General features: G+C 42.4%; 1 protein-coding gene across 12 annotated transcripts in view; it reads right to left on the bottom strand.

The window, feature by feature from the left end:
* Positions 1–19,893, bottom strand: part of R3HDM2 (R3H domain containing 2) — a 160,049-nt gene that overhangs the window by 20,693 nt on the left and 119,463 nt on the right. For 4 of the 12 annotated variants that reach the window (XM_035002312.1, XM_035002314.1, XM_035002313.1 and 1 more), the window contains exons 3-14: positions 19,309–19,350; positions 16,592–16,678; positions 15,734–15,860; positions 14,763–14,841; positions 14,010–14,069; positions 13,310–13,450; positions 12,781–12,889; positions 9,957–10,052; positions 7,060–7,091; positions 6,908–6,961; positions 2,499–2,731; positions 446–612 (exon numbers count right to left, since the gene is read on the bottom strand). In XM_035002312.1, the coding sequence (XP_034858203.1) occupies positions 446–612; positions 2,499–2,731; positions 6,908–6,961; positions 7,060–7,091; positions 9,957–10,052; positions 12,781–12,889; positions 13,310–13,450; positions 14,010–14,069; positions 14,763–14,841; positions 15,734–15,860; positions 16,592–16,678; positions 19,309–19,350 (1,227 nt within the window). The remainder of the gene's footprint in view (positions 1–445; positions 613–2,498; positions 2,732–6,907; positions 6,962–7,059; positions 7,092–9,956; positions 10,053–12,780; positions 12,890–13,309; positions 13,451–14,009; positions 14,070–14,762; positions 14,842–15,733; positions 15,861–16,591; positions 16,679–19,308; positions 19,351–19,893) is intronic. The other 8 variants (XM_035002322.1, XM_035002315.1, XM_035002319.1 and 5 more) reach the window with 4 other exon arrangements.

Genomic DNA, 19,893 nt, shown 5'->3' with positions numbered 1-19,893 from the left:
TATTTCCTTTCCTCAAACCCTAACTCATAAATATGTGTTTATGGCTCAACAGTCACATGAACACATTCAGTCAGTTATGGTGGGAGCTGTGATCTCTTCAAGCTCCATATATGGACACAGTGAACAAAATCGCCTCGCTAATTACACAGGACATCGAGGGAGATGAGGTACAGCAGAAGTGTGGAATGGGGTAAAAGATCCCACTGGCAGTTCTCAGGAAGAAGAAACAGAAAGCAATAAGCCCCCAGGCTGACTCTAAGAGCACTTTAGCCAAACCCTTGCCCTTACGCCTCTCTCCCCACAGCTTACAAACCAGAAACGGAGGAGGGAATGGCAGGCTTCCAACAGATCTTTCCTGCCACCCACAGCACAACAGACATGACTGTACTTCCAGAGCTCGCTTGAATCGGAGCGGAGGGGGCTCTGGCACTGAGTGGTGACTCACCTGTGAGATCATGTGATTATTCAAAGGTGGCTGTTGCTGAGGCGTGGGTGGGAGAGCAGGAAGTTGCGGCTGCTGCGGCTGCTGCTGGCCAGTACAAGGGAGAAGGCCCCGGACGGACTGGGATGAGGTGACCTGGTTGCACACTTCTGGGGCACCTAGTGCCATACCTAAGGCAAAGAGGAGACCCACCAAGAGTTGTAAGCACCAGGCATGATCATGCTACCCTTGGAGATGCAGGGCTCTACTCCTTCCCTGCTGCTTCTCCTCACTTCCCTTCTGTCCATTCCCCCACTGTCTTGGGAAGATCCATGCATGAGCACAGACGCACTTCAGCTGCCCTGCTGATGGGAGTCTTCATCTTAGCAGGTTTCTCCTCCCCAGGGACAGTAAATACCTTGCCCGTCGATGTTGGATTTCAGAATGGAACGAAATGTGAGGCTGCCAAGGCACCTCCTCTAAAGAGCCTAGAATCTGTCCATCATGACTAAACAGCTGAAAACATGAATGTTTGCTTCCTGGGAAGGTGCAGATTCCTAGTCCCTTAAGAGACCTATCTTCTCTCTGATTTCTTTCCAACTTGCAGCATTTCATAAAAGTTGCTGAGAAGGCAACCTTGCCTCTCCAAGCACTTGCCTGTGCACACACATAAGCACAACTGTCACCCAACTCTTCTCCCCATTTCCAGCCTCTCCAAGCCATGCACGCATTCACATAAAATACTTTTACTGACTATCTGCTATGTGCTGGGCATTGTATAATGAACTGAGAACACAAAGGTGAAGAGAACACAGTCCTTGCCATTAAGCAGCACAGGATCTTCAGACAGGAGATGGACACGCACACGATTACAATCTATCTGGTAAGGATAAGGGATGCATCAGTGATATGGACTAAGCTGTGTGGCAGCAAGGCTGAGGAAGGAGTAACTCACTTAAAGAGGAAATGGGAGGAGAAGTGGATTTAAATGGTGAAGAGAAGGCTTGTCAGACCAAGAGGGGATGAAGTTAATACCATATTCAACCAATGGCTAGAGAGCAAGAGGAAGAAGGATATCTGGAAGTAAGACGAAGTGGCAAACCGGGGTCAGGAAGAAATGCTGCATTAAGTCATTCGGGTTAGATTATGCAGGGAATGCAGAAACATGAACATTTTTAAAGAGAGGACTGACATGATTAGATCTATGTTTTGGATTGATAAACTGGCTCTAAAAAGGGCTGAGGATGGAGCAGGGAAACCAGCTTGGGGACTAGTATCATAATGAAATAAAAGAACACAAAGGCCCAGATAAAGGCAGAGGCAGTGGGTTAGAGAAGAGGTAACAGAGAAGGGCAGCAGAGACCTAACACAGGCAAAATCTTCACGACTACTGAGGTCTTCTGAGGACAAGACCTACAGAACTTCTGGGATGAGAGGCAAGAATTCTTTAGAGGCGGAAGGAGGGTGAAATAGAGGCCCACTGGGTATAAAGAGCTAAGTACCCCCTGTTAAGAGCACAACAGGAATAACGGAGAAGTTTACACAGCACGTCAGGAGAGCTGAAGGGTGGTTACAGGCCTGGCATGTGGAACACAGGCTCCTTCTCAGTGACTGGGCTCCAGAGAAGCAGCCACAGCATTTCTTGCGGTTCTGGCTTACTGGTCACTACCAAGTGATTAATTATAAACAGCTGAACTCCAAGGCTTTCTTCTGCGCTACCAACCCTCTACAATCTCAGAGGTTACAGAAAGCAAGCAGTATCATTCTTATCTTAGTATATAACTTGAACTTGGGCTGACAGGGATGCCAAACCTTGTTCAGAAATAAGATAAAATAATCGAATCCCAATCTTTTGTTTGTTCGTTTCCAATTAGGAAAGAAGGTCTGAAAGAAAATGAGAGAGGGGACTCAAAAGAACAATGGATCCAAGAAAGCAAATTTTTCCTCATCTGGCTATGTTAGTTTTCCAGGACACTATACTGGGAGAACGTTTTGTTAGAAGTAAACATCAGTGATGTTTTGCAGAAAACAAGCAAGAAATGATGAGCATGACACTGAAGGACAGAAGCTGTAGTACCTGGCCTGGAGATCCTTCCTGCACTGCCACCTTTACTGCTCCCGATGCTGTCCCCTCGGGTGAGGATAGAGATGCCACTGAAGCTGCTGGCTTTGGTGACAGGGGGCCGCATGCTCCGGACAGAGCCGTCAGAGTCTGTGCTGCTCCACGGCCGTGGCTCCAGGGATTTGAGTTCGCTGTCTGTGCTGCTCTGGCGGCTGCTTGAGGTTCGGCTCAGCCCCTCACGGTTCCCCCTGTAGAGACCACAGTGGTCAGAGCACCCCCCACCTACCACTTCAGCAGAAGAGCTAGGAGAGAGTTCATTTCTATTCTTTCAGTAACAAAGAAGGGGTAAGGGTTGGGAGGAGGATGGACATTGATTTGTTAGTTGGCTGGCCAACCAAGATTTGCTGAGAGCAGACAGAACAAGATCCAGTACAGTAACAAGGAACACAGAGGCAAATCTGGAAGACAGTGCATTGGCAACTAATTCAATATCAGACCAGAGGTGGCCAGGAAACCATATACATGATGCTGAGATTGGCTGTGGTCTTTTCCCCTGCCCCCGCAGGGATCCCACACATGCAGGAGATAGTGGGGAGCAGAGGGGTACCACCCTCTTCTAGGAGTTCTTAAAACAAAAGGACTCCTAGAAGTTCCTATTGTGGGAAGGCAGAGGTAGCCAAGATATGGATAAATAATATAGGTCTTCCACATAACATGTGCCAAAGCCAGCAGAGGTACCACTTTTCCAGAGGTGGGAAGAGGAGTAGAGTAGATTAATGGGGCACTCTGGAAAACACAGTCTGACAGTCTGAAATTGACCCAACCTGTTCGTGGAAATTCTGCGTTGGTATCTGGGAACAACTGGTTCCAGGGTCTCTAAGGGCTACAATCTTCAACATGATCAAGCAAATATGCCCTTGGGACCCAGGATGGCAAGGAGCAGGGGGCTGGCTGTGCCTAGGTGCCGCCATATTAACAACCCTTATTGCCCTAGGCAAAGCACAAAGCTATTGAGAAAAGAGACTTCTCTCTTAATTTTGCTCTGGAAACATCAGGGTTATCCTGATGCTGTAATTACTGCCTAATGATTATAAACAGTTGTACTTAAGACAGATGGGGTTGACCTAAAACCCCTATGTCTTAATGAGCCCTTAGTGCTTCTTAATCAATAAGCAACCAAGAACCAGGAATTCTCCTTTCATATCTCCCACCCCCAACAACTACTGACCTAAAGAAACTAAATGACAACAATTACAAAGATTTTGGTATATATACTGGGATGCAGGTGAGCAAAAATCATAGTAGCTTGGGCTCCCCTCTTTTCACCACCATCCCGTCTAAAGCAAATAGAAAACCCCATCCCAATCCCCTTAGCTTCAAAGATACTAGGCTTGGGGTTATTCTAATAAAGAAAGGTAATTTTCTTTTGAGAGTAACATTAAATAAAATACCTTTCTTTATTGGAGAATATCTGCTCCAAAGGTTACTGTAGGGAAAATGGGCAAAATAAAAGCTAGGGTCACTATTTTAGTTTTTAGTCAAGCCAATCACAGTGGGCTAAAAACAAACAAACCAGAAGAGCTAGTTAGGGACATGCTAATTCTTCTCAGAATCCCAAGTAGATGTATATATAACCTCAGTGCTTCTCTCTCTATAGTTAAGAGAACTGGAAAATATTCCTGTCTCCTTAAAACCTTATCCCTCTCTCTTAGGAATGTCAAAAGTGGAATGGGAAACAAAGAAAGAAATGTAAATCAGGGACTCTTCAGAAACAGAACCAGACCTGACGAGAGAGCCAAGAGCTCTGACTCAATGGCCAAAGGCAAGTCTACTGAGGGGACTCAATAGAGATGTGTCTGTTTCTGGGTTAGGGGACAGAGCAGTGGCAATGGATGAAGCTGCTCATTAGATAATAATTAGAACCTGAATTTTACAAGACAAGTCCTAATAGACTTTTATACCTAAATCAAACACAGCACTATCTATTAGGACAATTTTGCCATTTACTTTGTCTTTCTACAGGAGGTAAACAGTGAATGAGTCAACTTTAAACCAAACACCCTGGGAAGCTTGAGCCAAAGTAGCAGTGCTTCTGTACTCCTTCTGTACTCATTAGGTTCCCCCAAGACAGTGATGGCCCAAGTGTTGAAAATGTGGCTAGTATGATGATCTAACCTCAGTTAGTACAGTACACCAAGAGTTAGAGAATCTAAGTTGAGTCTTGGCCAAGAAAGAGATCCATTTTCCTTCTCTACAACTAAACCTAATCCCTAGCCATGTCTTTCCACTTCACTAAACATATGGCAACTAGGGAAACCTCCTAGACTCAGTTCTAAGCACTGGACTGGGGTATGTATGTGTGTTGGAGAGATGGGGGTACAGGACAGAGAACATTCACACTTTATACTCCTATAAAATCAAAGTTGACTCAGTTCTCACAAGTAGATTTATGCTCGTGAAAAGTTCAGTTTATTGGGTCTGGGGAATGGGTAGGCAGGCCTGTGTAAGAAGCAATGGTAAATGTCAGTAATGGCTTATTTGTCAATAGAATAGAATCTTCCAAAGAACTGGGAAGTTGCCCTAGTTATTGCCAATGTGGATGATGGAATGTGGTGTATCAGTATTTGTTTCACACACTTGGGGAGAAAGGTACAAAGCAGTTAGAGAAGACCAGCTTCTCATCACTAGAATTCTGAACTAGTACCCAAAGAGAAGAAGTTGCCCCCTTGAGGGTCCATGGTACTGCATTTTAGATGACCTAGATCTTTAACCAACACTTAGTATGGAAAGCAGCAGCTTAAAGGCGGTCTGGAGAGGAGAGGGCTGCACCTGCTTACTAGATCCCTGGAGCTGTTTGATGTAGTCTGATGCTCCACAGCACTAATGGGCATCATTCTTACCAGCGAATGCGATAAATGAGGGCTCCGAATGGAGGACTCAGAGAGGAAGGGGTGATGTTTGTAGAGAGCTGGTCTGGTGCACGGTGAAAGAACACCAGACAGAGAGTCAGTCCCAGTTTTGCCACTAAGAGCCATGTCAACTTGGGTTAGCTACTTAGTTTCTCTGCTTTCGTTTTCTTACATGTAAACCAGTTTACCAAATCAGGACACTGAGAGATCTAAATCAGATACAGTAATACTTTGGCAACCGTAAAGCCCTGTGCATTAGCATATGCATAGAAGTTAGTTTAAAACTGTTTATTACAGGATTCTGGGATGATTTATGATCCTGAAGTATACAATATGGAATAGGGATTTTTTTTTTTAAAGGGGAACTCTATCTCAACCATCATGAACAGGGCAGAGCCCTCACTGCCTAAGGGCTTTTGGATGGACTTCAGGGTGGGATGGTCTAGGAGAAAGAGTTCAGAGATATGGAAAAGGAGGTAATGCCCCATTCCAAGAATGAGAAATCTTGTAACTCAAATATCTACATGGTTTGACTAGCTTTAGAAAGGACACAGGGGGAAGGGACAACTGAGGTACTGGAAATGAGAGCTCTAACTAATCTCAGTTAATTAGTTCCTATCAAGCTTAGGATTCAAAAAGAGATAAGCCCTTTGGAAAGGGTTGGACCTGAATCCTAGTACTGAATACTCAGGTTTTCTCTACTCCATAGTTTTTCTATTGGTAAAATGGGAAGAATGTACTTAAAATGAGTTGGTGCCAGACAGGATCCTAATGAAGTGCTTCTCTTACCACCGCCTTCTGTAATCCTCTGGAGTGGGACTGAGAAAATCAAATGAAAGGGAGATTCTCGTGACTGCTTCGTGGAACATGGAGAATATTAGGCCCGAAGAAGTTTAATATAGCAGCTTTCACCCATGTCAACAGCAAGTCATGGACAGTCATAAAAAAAAAAAGACGTGTTCTATGTCCATGCTAAGGCAGACAAGTATTTTTCTGAGGCCATCTTACAGATTACATTGTCCCAGAGAGAAAACTACAGACAGAGATGTTTGTGTTTTTATATGTGTGTGTGCGTACTATTCTTTCTTAAAGATATAAAACATTCCCTACGCTGGGTCAGGGATAAGCTCTTCACATCTTTCATAGATTCAGAAAAGATAGCCAGAAGATACCCATTCTTTTACCTTGATATAAATACATGTTGAAATCCTCCCCAAATGCCCAATTCCAGCAAACTTTTGGAAAAGAGCAGTACCTATCCCAGACATACCTATCTGGTCCCCTTCACCACCTATCCATGACTTAAAATGAAATCAGCAACAACAAAAATAAAGTCATTGAGCAGGAGCCATTTCTCTTTTAATGGGGAAAAATACCCAATGTTGCAAAAACCACAAGTTGAATTATTCTGCAAGCAGCCATGCATGGAGCAAACTCACTCCGCTGAAAAGATTACAGCAAAATAAACAAAAACAAAAACAAAAACAAGGAGAGATATAGATCACACAGAGGTACCTAAAAATCTGCCTTCTCTTGTGAGAGCTAGAAGAAAAGGCTTCTTTGGAGAGTCTGTTGGTTAACATCAAAGAAAAGCATCATTACAGGATTATATTAACCTCACTGACAAAGCTCAATGAGAAGCAGGGAACATGCTAAGTGGTACTAACCTGATGTCATTTAGATATCCGTTCTGGCCAGTCTAGGTGAAGGGGAGAAAACGGAAAATAACTTATAAGAAAACAGCATGGCATAACCGAAAAGGGTGTCCGTGATGCTATGAATACCCAAGGTCCTCAAACCAAGCTCACCCCCCAACAGGGAGAGAGGGAGCAGGGACAGGATGACCCACACCCACACACCCAATCTGACCTCTCACCTTTAGTGGGAAAGAGCATTCAGTGTTTTTAGCCTTCCCACAGAGTGTTTAAAAAGAGACACTGATATGGAAAGGAGGAAGAGGAAAGTTTGAACCTATTATTTCCTTTTTAGTTGTAAATTTATTCTCTCTAGAGGTAAGCTGAGCATAATAATTGCTGTGCTTAGTCCTACAGAGTATGATCAACGGAAGGGCAAAGGGAGACAAGAGAAAGACATTTAGTTTTTTTGGAAGTCATCCTCAGTGACTATTCCATTTCTATCCTCCACACTGGCCAAAATGAAAGACATTCTGACCTGACCTGAGACCCAAGGAGAGTAAGAAATTGGGGAAGCAGGTACTTTTCGGAGCCTAGAAAAAAGGAAAGAATTAAAAGCCCAAAACAATCCTTTTGGGGGATCATTTCCTGACAAAGCCACTGAGCTGAGTGAAGTGAGCATTATGATGCACTCCCAAGCCTTCGAAAAAGGCCCCCGGAGTGTCCAGCTGCTGAGCAGAGTGGGCTCCACAAAGAGCAGAGCCTACACGGGGCAGCTCAGGCTCAGAGAAGGCTGCGGTGGCAGCATTTCCATCCAAACACCCTTCTTGTCACCTCCCTTTCTTGTTGGCCTGCCTCTTCCTCCCGTCCGCCCCATCCTACAGTTCCACCCTTCACCAGCTCCCTCTGCCTGGGCAGCTTCCTCTCCACACTGGAATCTCTGGATTTTGGTGGGCTTTGACCATATTTCCTTGTCTAGACCTTCTGAGATTCCTGATGCCTCTAACACAGCAAGAGTTAGGAAGTGCTGAAATGAAAAGTGGTAAATCCGCAAGGATTTAACAAAGGATACATATATTAGTAGAGGCTTGAGAGACTAGAAATCAGGAGAAAAAAAAGGAGAGAAGAGCTAACTGGGATTTTGTTACAGCTGTAAACAGGTATGTTCCAGTGTTGTTCCTAATTAGCCGCAATACCTTATTAAAAGTTACTTCTGTTTTCAGAGTACCCATGGCTTCGCGAATGGCGGGCACAGTGGGACAGTCATTTACCATGCATGAGTGAAGCAGAGTAGCACATCACAGATAGCTATGCTATGATGTCACTGGTACTTCCTAATCTAAAGTGCCCAGAGCAGAGCAAGCTATGGAGAGGTGGTTTACTTTAGGGGTCAAGAGCATGGTCTCTGGAGCCAGACTGCTTTGCTTGAGTTCATGTATCAACCTAAGATTACTTAACCTTTCTATGCCTTAGACCCTCATTTCTAAAATGAGGAAAATATCGCAACCTACCTCAGAGACCTAGTGTGAGGATTAAATAATTTATGCAAAATGCTAAGAACAGTGTCTGAAAGATAGTAAGCAGTATATAGATGTTTGTTATTATCATCCACCAACCTGCTCTGTCCACAACTTAAGGTCATTGCCGGCCACAGCCATGTACAAGTGACCTCTCTCCTCTCATTCCACACAACTGGTTCGCAGGTAAAGGTAGAGAACGCTCTTTGAGCTATGGTTGGATAATTTGGAGGACAGATTTTTTTCTGACTCAGAATCACAGTCTATATAACAGAAGCTAAGATGATTCCTTCTCCTTGGACTTTGGGCCAGGAGGTTAGTTGTGTATCTCTCCCCAGGGAGGATCCTTGGAACACTTGGGTCTCCTGAGACAATGGAACAAGTTCATAGAGGAGTTCAGTTATCTTGAAGTCAGAGAAAATATTTTTCTGAACTAGGTGATGATGGAAAGAGAAATGTATTTTTTGTCTTGCTGATGGAGGGGAGAGTGGGGAAATGAGAGGAGAGTAGTGTTCATCAAAGTATACTGATTAGAACTGGCCATCTTTTGACTACAAAGGGAGGCTGGCTCTTTTTCCTTTGTTAATTTGACTGTAAGATAGTGCTGCTACCCAGATCCTACGTTTTTCTGGAGATCTGTTCCTCTCTTGCTTATCTACAGCCTTTCCTGAATTTCTGCTATACTTCTCTTTAGTCTTGTTAGGCAAAGGCCACCAAATACAGGGGTACCAAGTATATTTAATATGGCCCACAATTCTTAAGAATAAAGTTGCCTAAAATGATCATGTTTCCGTTTGGCCCACAGACTCCATCCTATTCTAAGAAGCAAGGCAGGAAATATAGGAAGAAAGAGACTTCCTGTTCAGATAGAGACTGGAGGGAATAGTAAGTGGTACCCTCTGTGCATGTGGAATGTGGATCTCAGAGAATGGATGCCAGACCTATGCTCTAACAACCACCAACATATCCTAAAAATGAGGCTGGCCAAACAAGATGGATGTATATAGGCTGTGTGGACACTAAGTCTTCCACTGAGAAGCAAAGATGCCTAAAATGGATAGTGGAAGTGAAAGAGGGTAAAGGGGAAAAGGGATTGACAGGCAAGAGTCAGGGCCCTTCCATAAGCCCTGCCAAAACCATTTCTATTTTCAGTCTAATCATATCTACCAAATTCAGCCATTCCATTTGTTCTCTTTGTATGCCATATAGCAAAATGTATTAAAAATAATACAAATAAAAATCTGCAGCTTCCCAGTTAGCCACATTTAATTTGAGAGACCAAACTGGGGCTGGCTGATGTTGGTTAAAAAAAAAGACAACAACAAAACATTTATGGAGGGTTCATTCCAATCACAGTTCCAAAGATTAAGAGCTAAAAGCTATGGGCTGACAACTCTCAGAAGCTACACTTACCTCTCGGGCAAATATTCTCTCTCGGACCCTTTGATATTCCTCCTCTCTCTCTTCTATTGACTTGCTCCTCCTTCCATCCTGCAATGGAACTCTGATCTAGATCGATGAGCAGAATTAAGCTAGTTAAGTTCTCCTCGTACTGCAAGCTCACTGCACACCAGCAAGGAAGAGAAACCGGGAGAGTTTATAGTTGCCATCAAAAAAATGGAAAAAAAAAAAAGAAATAAAATTTCCAGTGTCGGACAGGTTTCACTGGGTACATCTGACCATGCAGTTTGGGAGATCAGGTTTTCTGGATGATTGGAACCTCTTTATCTCCCCACCCCCACCCAGTGTGTCAAGAACAACTATTTATAAGGATTGGGTTGCTTCCTTATAGTAATCAGATACTAAGGATCAAGAGAATAGCCCAGGGAATAAACAACATTGCTTTGGAGGGAAAGAAAGGGATAGGAGGAAGCTAGAGAGGGAGAAGAAACAAGTATTTAGCAGAGCTGAATGTAGAGAAGAGTTTTACCGAACTAGCACCTGATATTACCCCTTCTTTACTCACTAATGCTATGGCCTGAAGACCCAAGTCACACACAGCTCAGCAAAGAGGGCCTTGGGAATGAAATCCAAGTGAAGCTAACCTAAAAGCTTAAGCACTGTTTCTCATCTTAACTTCAGCCTTTGGAGGGAGGGAAAGAGATAGAAATTACAGAGATAGAGAAGAAAGAGAACAGAGCAACACAAAGAGGGAAAGAGAAAGAAAAGGAGAATAGAACAGAAGGAAGGATGGACAGGGAAAGGAAGAGACAAATTAAGGTATGGTGGAAGGAGGAGAGAGAGAGAGTGATAGAAAGGGAAAAGAAGGAAATGCAGGATAGAGAACCTTAAATTCTCTGAAAACTACAGAGAGGTGATGAGGGACAGCTGGGCAGATCACCACCTCTGGCTAGCCTACCGCCCCACTCTCCATCATGGTTTTTCTCTCTTGGCCTGTGAGTTGTGAGCACTGTCCCGGGTAGGGTGTACACAGTGTCCTTTTCCATACTGCTCTTGAAGGCAAGATGCTCTGAGGGAGATAGCCCATCAAATGAATGTCATCAGGTATGAAAGATTCTGACCTTCAACCCAGAGGCTCTGAAAGCTTCTGAGGAAGCAGCCACGGAGGCCGCTGCTCTAAGCTGCTCTTCCTGACCCTCACCAGAGGCAGGCATAACTTTAGGAGTATCAACTTTTGACTAGATTTAATTCTCACTAGACTTAAGAACCTAAATCCTACTAAATGTCCATTTATAAATCCCATTCCAAGAAGATGTAGGACCTCAAGTGCCCCTAACACTAGTGAGCCAGTGACAGAGTAGCAAGAGCATAATGGGCTTTGAGGTCCCAGGCAGAATCTCAGCTCTCCACTTCTGAGTAATGTTATTTCAGGCAAGTAACTTAACACCTCTTAGCCTCAGTTTTCTTATATTTAAAGTGGAGCTAATAACCCTACCTACACTGGGTTGTGGAGACGATTAAAAGAGATAATGCACATAATGTGTTTAGAACAGAGTCTAGTTCAGGGAAAACACTCAACAGAAATAACAATTACTGTATTTATTATTAATATCATAGACAGAAAATGCATAAAGCCTACCCTACTATGGATCGAGCCTGAAGCTGAGAGATGAAAAGTTCATAATATGGACAGATTCCACTCCGCCCCAATGTGTCTCTAGGCCTGAATAATTCCTGATCCACAGAAAAAGGGTTTTGGGAAAATGGAGAGAAGGGCATCAGGATGGAAAGGCTCTTTCTTGTTTTTTAAATTTTGTCTTTTGTATGTTTGTTTTCAATCAGACCCAGCGTGGTTTGTCCACAAAAGGTAATGGCATTTTTCTCAAAAGGACTCCCTCAAATACTCAAGTAGCAAGCAGGAAAAGTCCTGGTCTCAAGACCATACAATATCCCAAGAAAACTAATTTTGACTCTAGAGGTAAGATATTATTACAGTTATCATTAATTAGCAAGACTAATATTGGCTCTACCCAACCATGTTCTTCAAACCTTAATCCTGGTTCTCTACCTAACCTCCTTTGGAGGTCAAGCAGAAGCTGGCTGGATCTAAACCCTGTATTTGGCTGGGAAAACTAATCCCTAAAAAAAACCTTACTATCTGAAGGGCAGGCTAGAAGTCAGGGCAACAGCCAGGCCCATGAGTGAAGGGATGGGGCAGATTGTTCACTTCTTATTCCCACAGGAATGGATTAAAAAGGGGATACTGCCTGAGACTCCCAGCATCAAATGTCAAATTAACTCACTCACCTTGGTAGAAGGAGTTGGGAAAAGAACAAGGAGTTTGCAGAAAGGGATCAGAAACATCTTTATAAGTGGGTATATTACATCACAACTTTGCCAGTCCAAGGCTAGCCCTGAGCTAGGATAAGACAGAAGTGGGATAAAGTAGCTTTTGGTGGTTCCCAAAGAAATTCCTAACTATTAAAGAAAAAAAGAATGAAGCCGTCAGCTGAATCAAGGCTGAAGCAGGGAGGGACCTTGCTTTGTCCCAAAATGACATGAGTTAGAAGTCAGTGGCAGAACCAGGGAGTTCTAGGCCAAATGAGAAAACCCAGCAAAACTCAGCACCATGTCTCTCTGGGGCTAGGAGGGCAGCATTCAGTTCAACAAGTGTAGTCAGTCCTCAACATTAAGCCAAAGCCAACTCAGTATAACTCAATGCAATTTTCCATACTAAGATGTTTTACATTTTCTTTATCCCACAAAAATTCTTCTCCCCTCCCAGTTTCTCTTACTGCAATCTCTCTGTATAAGCCCACCCCTTTCCATTCTTCACCTGGTTATCATCTCGGTCCATACTGGCATCATCTCTCTTGAGAATGAATCTCTGTTGAAATTCTGTATTCTTCTCATCCTTTATGTGTTCTGAGAATCTCTGTTCAGGGCTGGGGTTGGGAGAGAAACGTAGAAGGAAGGAAGGAAAAAGACGCTTTTGTTAGGAAGCAGACCTAATATAGCACTCTTAAATTCCACAATTTCCCTTCAGGGGATTTCTGGAGTCAGGCATCCAAAAAGTCACAATGAAATCCTCAAGGTCTATTCTTTATACATATACATATAAGTTGTCTTCTTCTGTCAGTTATACCTGTCCCATCAGTAAAGGTGAAGAGACGCCAGGGGCTAGTCTTCACAAAACACCAGTGCCTCTAAAATCTATCTCCAAGTCCTCACGAAGCATAGGAATTGATAACATAACCCTCCATTACTGTCTCCTCCCCGGAAAGGGGTATCTTGATTCTATACCTTCCTCTTCACCCCATAGGCTATCCCAGGGAAGTCTCCCAATCTGTGATCTCCTCCCTTACATTCTCGTGTTACTGGTTTTGTTGATGATGACAGCTTTTCCAGTTTGATCAACATTGTGGTCCATCCCAAAATAGGCAGCTACCCGGTGTAATAGCATCCGGTGATATGAGGTCATCTGAGGGAACTTTTTGAACTGGTTACTGAAGGGAAAGCAGGGGAAAAAATGAAATAAGGACAAACAACAGCAATAATTGCCAATTGTAATTTTTCTTGTAAGTGTCTAAAGTGGAGAATTTCTTAGGAGAAACAGACATGTTATAAGGAAGATAGATCCTTACTCAAATGGGAACCAAAAAGGTTCTCTCAGCTTCTTTATCTATAGCATTTTGTAGATCGCTCTGATGCACTACCCTCATTTAAGACTATTCCTTAAGCTCTAGGTCTCCCCCACCTGGATGATATTCTATAAAGAAAAAAGGGAGAAATTTAAGAATAACTAAATATGGGACAAGGGCTAGCTGCTAAAAAGATATCAATTCTTTTCAACTCCAGTCTATGCAATAACTTAAAAACCTCACTTGGTCACATACACTTTTTAATACATTCTGATCATTTCTCAACTCCTTTTGGTTCCCAGTGAGTAACTACTTCAAAATTCAGACTTTAAGGGAAATAAGAGGAATATCCTAAAATTGTACCTGAATTTCTTTTCAGTGCCCCCTCCCACCTCTAAACGTGTATTTCATTCAAGTAACTTACTTGTTGTCATTAATAAATTCCAGAATCTCCTGTTCTAATTTTAGCAGCATCATTCTGTCCCTGTTTAAAAAAAGATTAAACAAAACAAAACAAAAAGCAGCCCTCCCATAGACATTAAAAGCATTGAAACCTGCACACTACAGAAGCTGAAGAGGGGGATAGATCCAAACCCCAATAGCGGACAAAAACACAAAAGGCTGCTGAGCCTCGCTGGCCTGTCTTACATTACTTTAAAAAAGAAAAACAATCAAGTATATATTTTGTATTACTTTAAAAAAGAAAAACAATCAAGTATACATTTTGCCTCTAAGGCAGGATTAGCTCCTAATCATGTACTTTGTTTTCCTTATCAGAAACCTAATTCTGTTGGCAGCCATATTCATTTAAACACATACTTTATACTTATAATAAATCTAATCAGTAGTCTACATTCCATCTGGTTATTTATACAATTTTTAAAAAATTATGATTTAGCTTATGTATATAACAATTATTTTTCCCTCTATGCTTTTAAATGGTACTCCCAAGACTTCATATTTCTTTGTCTCTGCATTCTCCTTCCACAGATTTTTCTCAGCTCTTCTGAAAGCAGACACCCCAACAAGAAAGTACTCTGAATCCCTCACAGAGGGAAATGGTGGTCGGGGGTGAGCATCATAGATTTGAATAATGGAAAAATCCTGAGAAACTACTTGTCCTTTTAGGTATCCTGCTGGGTCCTACTATCCCCCTTCCATCAAATAATGTTTTTACCTTGGGTTCTTTTTCAGTGTATTTACAAGAAATTCATGTAGGTCTATTCCAGTGGAGTCTGTATATTCTTGGCTGGAGTCTAGAACCAACACAACAAAAGAAATTTAAAATAAATGAAACTGCCTTGTGTGAAATCTAATCCCAAGCAGAAACCCACAACCCAATCAGGAGAGATCACAGCAAAGTAAAATCAAACTTCAGGGGTTTTAGCTTAAAAACCAGAATGACACTTGATTTGCCAGGTCCCTTTCCCCTGCCAGACTCCCCATGACAGTGATGGAAGGTAGAATCTGGGTCATAGTGCTGTATTACACTGAGAAGCTACCTTACCATAATTATTTGCTGAATGTCCTGACCAAAGCAAAGCAGATTTTATTCAAGTTAAGGAAAATAAATTCCAGGTAAGAGCAGTCAGAACTGCATTTTCGAGAATCTCAGCAAACAGGTTCAAATGTTAACCATTTATTATTGATTTATAAAATCTTAATCCCAAGGTTGCCTTTTTTCCTCTCAACTATAATTTTTATGGACCAGGTCTTTTTGCTACCAGCCCAAGAGTTTAAAACCAAGGAGAACTTAATAATTAGATGCAAATCTGATTTTAAAAAATCACTCCCAGCATCCCAAAACCAAAATATAAATGGTATATGGAGGATCTGCTACTAGTGGTGACTCAAGTCACTACTTATTCCAGAGCAGAAATAAAATCAGCATTAACTACAATGTCCTCTTATAGGTAGTGCCAATGTTAACGGAATAGCTCTCTGCAGCATGTGAGCCTCTAAGGCAGGATTAGCTAAAGCATCAAAGAACGTAACCTAGTCAGACACCTCCCCAAGCAACCATAAAGTCAGCAGCACACTAGAAACTGTCGATCCAGTACGGTCAGTGGGTGCCAGGCTCCACGATGGAAGGAAAGGGCACTGCAGAGCCAGACCCCAGGACACACGAGAGGTGGGGAAAGTTCTCACCTCTAGAAAGCATCTTCCTTGGGACCTTTTCTTTGTTTTTGTCCTTGTCTTCCTTTTCAGAGACATCCTTTGTGGATTTTTCTTCCTCCTTGTCAGAGGGGCAACTGATGTGCAACTGAATTATATCCTTGGATAAGGGGAAAGAGGAACACAATCAAAGGGGAAATGGGATTTTAATTCTCCCACAGGATTTTACTCTCCCTTGAAATCTCAAAGAAGGGAAATCTTGGGTGGCAGCATTCTCTTACAGAAGAGAGTATTTTTTTTTAAAGATTTTATTTGACAGAGAGAGACAAAGCAAGAGAGGGAACACAAGCAGGCGGAGTGGGAGAGGGAGAAGCAGGCTTCCCGTGGAGCAGGGAGGCCGACACAGGGCTCGATCCCAGGACCCTGGGATCATGACCTGAGCCGAAGGCAGATGATTAAAGACTGAGCCACCCAGATGCCCCAAGAAGAGAGTATTTTGTTAATTAAATTGTTTAAGCTTTTGTTCTACCAAAAGGGTAGAAGGCCAAGCCTTTTCTGCCAACAATCACAACCACTATATGGAGAGCTCAAGTTACACTGGCTGTTCTTGGCATAGGAACTGGATGGAAATGGTTCTAACCGCCAGAGGGAAGTGTGGGTGGGAAAACAAGATTCAGCCCCAGGATCTCCTTGTCTGCATCATCCCGGGTGGTCCAGGTGTGAAGGCCTATACTTCATGCTTTCACCATGCCCTGCTTTACTGCAACCACTTGTTCTGAAGTTCCTTCTACCCCGATTTCCAAGTCTAATGTTGATGCTGTGATTGTTACACTACAGTTTACCAAACAACTGCCAAACTCAAAGGTTATACTACTCTGATAAAGGACCTACCTGGGTTTCTAGTGGCCCATCAGCAAATGGGGCAGAGGACTCCTCACACACTGCCAGGCTGCGCACCAACTTCAGCTTGGAATTAGACTGGAAAAAAAAAAAACCCAAATATATACATTCCCTTGGTGGACATTCAGAAAGCTGCTTTTCACTGAATGAAGGGTATCCTCTTTGGCTCTGTTAGTTGCTGCTTCCATTAAGTAGGGTTTTTGTGTTGTTCTTTTTTTTCCCCCAAAGAGGACTTACTCACCAGTTCCTTATTTCCTTCAAAGATAATTTCCCTACTTACATTAATAAACATAAAAACAAAATGGCTACTTTGAACAGATGATAGGAAAACCACTTCACTTAGCTCTTCCCCCTTTCTCTAGCCCATGTTCCAATTTCAGACCCAGAAGTTTACTGAAAATTCACAGTTGCAGAGCTTAGTAGACACTGGATTTAAGCATGAGAAGTCCTAGCTTCAACTCCTGCTTTTGTGCTCATGAGCTATGAGAGACCCTGAGCAAATTACCTGACCTCTCTGGGTCTGTTTTTCCTCAGTAAAATGGGGACAAAAACACTTAAAAGGATGACTTCTGAGAATTAGGTGACAAAAAGTATATAAACGTACATAGCATAAATAGTGCCTGGAGCACAGCAGACAATAAATGCTAAATGACTCTAAACCTGAGGTGGCAAGAGTGTGGAAAGAAGTGTCTAAGAAAAGAGCAAAGAGAAAGAAAACTTCCTAACATTTGGGATTTAATGTGGTAAGAAGCTAATACACTTGGTTTACTTTTGCTGGCTGGAGAATACCAAAAAAATCTGAAATCCACTTTGTAAATCATTGCTCTCCTAGGGATCCCCAAAGCCAAAAATTATAGAAATCTACCTATAAACATTTACTAAGAGTTCTTATAATAAAATCAAGATTTGCCATGAATACAACAGCATAAAACATGGCATGTGTTCCTGGTCGTGCAGTATAGTGAAAAGAACTTGCAAGTCTGAAGAACTGACTTCCTGCAGAGCCCTGCCACTTACTAGTGAATATCATGTCAAGTTCACTCTGTCTCTATAAACCCAAGTCGCGGGCGCCTGGGTGGCTCAGTCGGTTAAGCGACTGCCTTCGGCTCAGGTCATGATCCTGGAGTCCCTGGATCGAGTCCCGCATCGGGCTCCCTGCTTGGCGGGGAGTCTGCTTCTCCCTCTGATCCTCCCGACCCTCCCCCCTCTCATTCTCTCTCTCTCTCTCAGTCTCTCTCTCTCAAATAAATAAAATCTTAAAAAAAAAAAAAAAGAAAATAAATAAATAAATAAATAAACCCAAGTCGCCTCATCTGTAAAATGGACACAATAACTGTCTATTATCTCAAAAAGTTTGGGTGGGAGTGAAATAGAAGTGAACACCCTCTGTTGTGAACTTTAACATCAACCCCTCACTGAGGATTAGGCCATGTCAGGCAAGACACAGAGTCAATTTATTTGATGTTGTGGTCTTCTTCAAACCCAGGCCATATACTGGCTGAGCCACCCCCAAATTCTGCCATTGTCTTTTGGGGGAGAATGGGGTAGACACCCTTGATAATTACTCTGGTGACTACCGTTCTCACTGCAAGAAAGGTTTAATATTTTACTGTTCCCCTAACTAAAATTAAAAAACCATCACACACTAACACATGTAGTCCTCCCTGATAACACTGCTTAAAATAATCTGCGATGTGCTAATTTTATCATAAAATGATTAAAAACAAAATCCTCCTCCTCCTCCCTGCCCCAACCTAAAAAGTAACCCCACCACCACCAAAAAAGGCTTTATTTTTAGGATGTCCAAAAGTGTTGAGTCATTTCTACTAATGGGGCAGGATTTATAAAGGATAAATTCCTAAAGGATAAATGAGAAAAAAATGTTGGAGGAAAAGAGAACACTCATATAGTACTCCTAGAGAAACCAGAAGTGAACAGAGAATCTGGCTTTACAGCAGAACCAGTACCAATTTGCTCAGGCTTTGTGAGAGGCTCTGGCTGGGTATCAGAAATAGACTGTGACTGAACTAGAGACAGTAGAGAAAAATACAGCGAAACCTTCTAATAGGAAATGTGTGTGTGTGCGTACATTCACAATTAGAGCATGAAGGGCAGGCAGAAAAGCTTTGCTTGTATATAATCCAAATAAATTAGATATTAGTGATAAGTCCATTTGTGAAACATATTACTAATAACAGTAGAAAAGAAGGTATAGTAGTCCCCCCTTATCCCCTGGGATACTTTCCAGGACCCCCAGTAGATGCCATGCCTTAAACTATGGATAGTACCAAACCCTATATATACTATGTTTTTTCCTATACATACATACCTAAGATAAAGTTTAATTTATAAATTAGGCACAGTAAGAGATTAACAACAGTAACAACAACAATAAAATAGAACAGTTAATAATACTGTAATAAAACTTATATAAATGTGGTCTCTCTCTCTCAAAATATCTTAATGCACTGTACTCACTTTTCTTCTTGGGATGATGTGAGATGATAAAATGCCTACGTGATGAGGTGAAGTGAGGTGAACGATGTAGGCACTGTGAAGTAGCGTTGTTAGGCTACTACTGACCTGACGATATGTCAAAAGGAGGATCATCCGCTCCTGGACTGTGGCTGACTAGAAGTAAGTGAAACTGTGGAAAGCGAAACCTCAGATAAGTGTGGGGGACTACTGTATATAGAAAGGGCTCTCACCTTGGCTCTTTTCCTGGCATGACCATGGCTGGATGTCCGCCTCTGTTAGAAGGGGATTAGAAAATATTAAAGGTGTAGAAAATCAACATTTAGGTTAAAAACAATACAAGTTTACAAAGAAAAAGCACTAACTGTAAAACCATTACAACAGATAAACTATGATGAGAACCACTTGGTGTGGTTGTCTCCCCTTTGCTACAACTCTAGTAACTGTGACACGGAAGGGACCACAGACCACCTACATACAAATCATCACTTACCATGAAGGAAATGAATAGGAAGACACTGACTGGTTGGCCTACTTCATAGGTTAATAAAAATTACTTTTGGATAAACCATGGAATCCTCTCCTGATTAGGCGGCTTCTGGAAATGTCACTACCATAGCATGACAGAGTGTTTTTACCCAAGCATGATCACAGGAACCTATTTAACCCATAATGTACAGGCAATATGGCCCTTAATCATCACTTATAATAACATCTTTATAGGATAACATGTTCAGAGTTCTAACTTGAGAGACCCAAAGCACCTGTCCCCATGGCTGCTGATATGCAAACAAGACTCTTCTTGCCAATTGCCTCCT

The sequence above is a fragment of the Mirounga leonina genome, unplaced genomic scaffold (genome assembly GCF_011800145.1).
Source record: "Mirounga leonina isolate KUSES-001 unplaced genomic scaffold, KU_Mleo_1.0 Mir_126, whole genome shotgun sequence".
Lineage (NCBI taxonomy): Eukaryota > Metazoa > Chordata > Mammalia > Carnivora > Phocidae > Mirounga > Mirounga leonina.
This window is presented reverse-complemented; position numbering and strand designations above follow the sequence as displayed.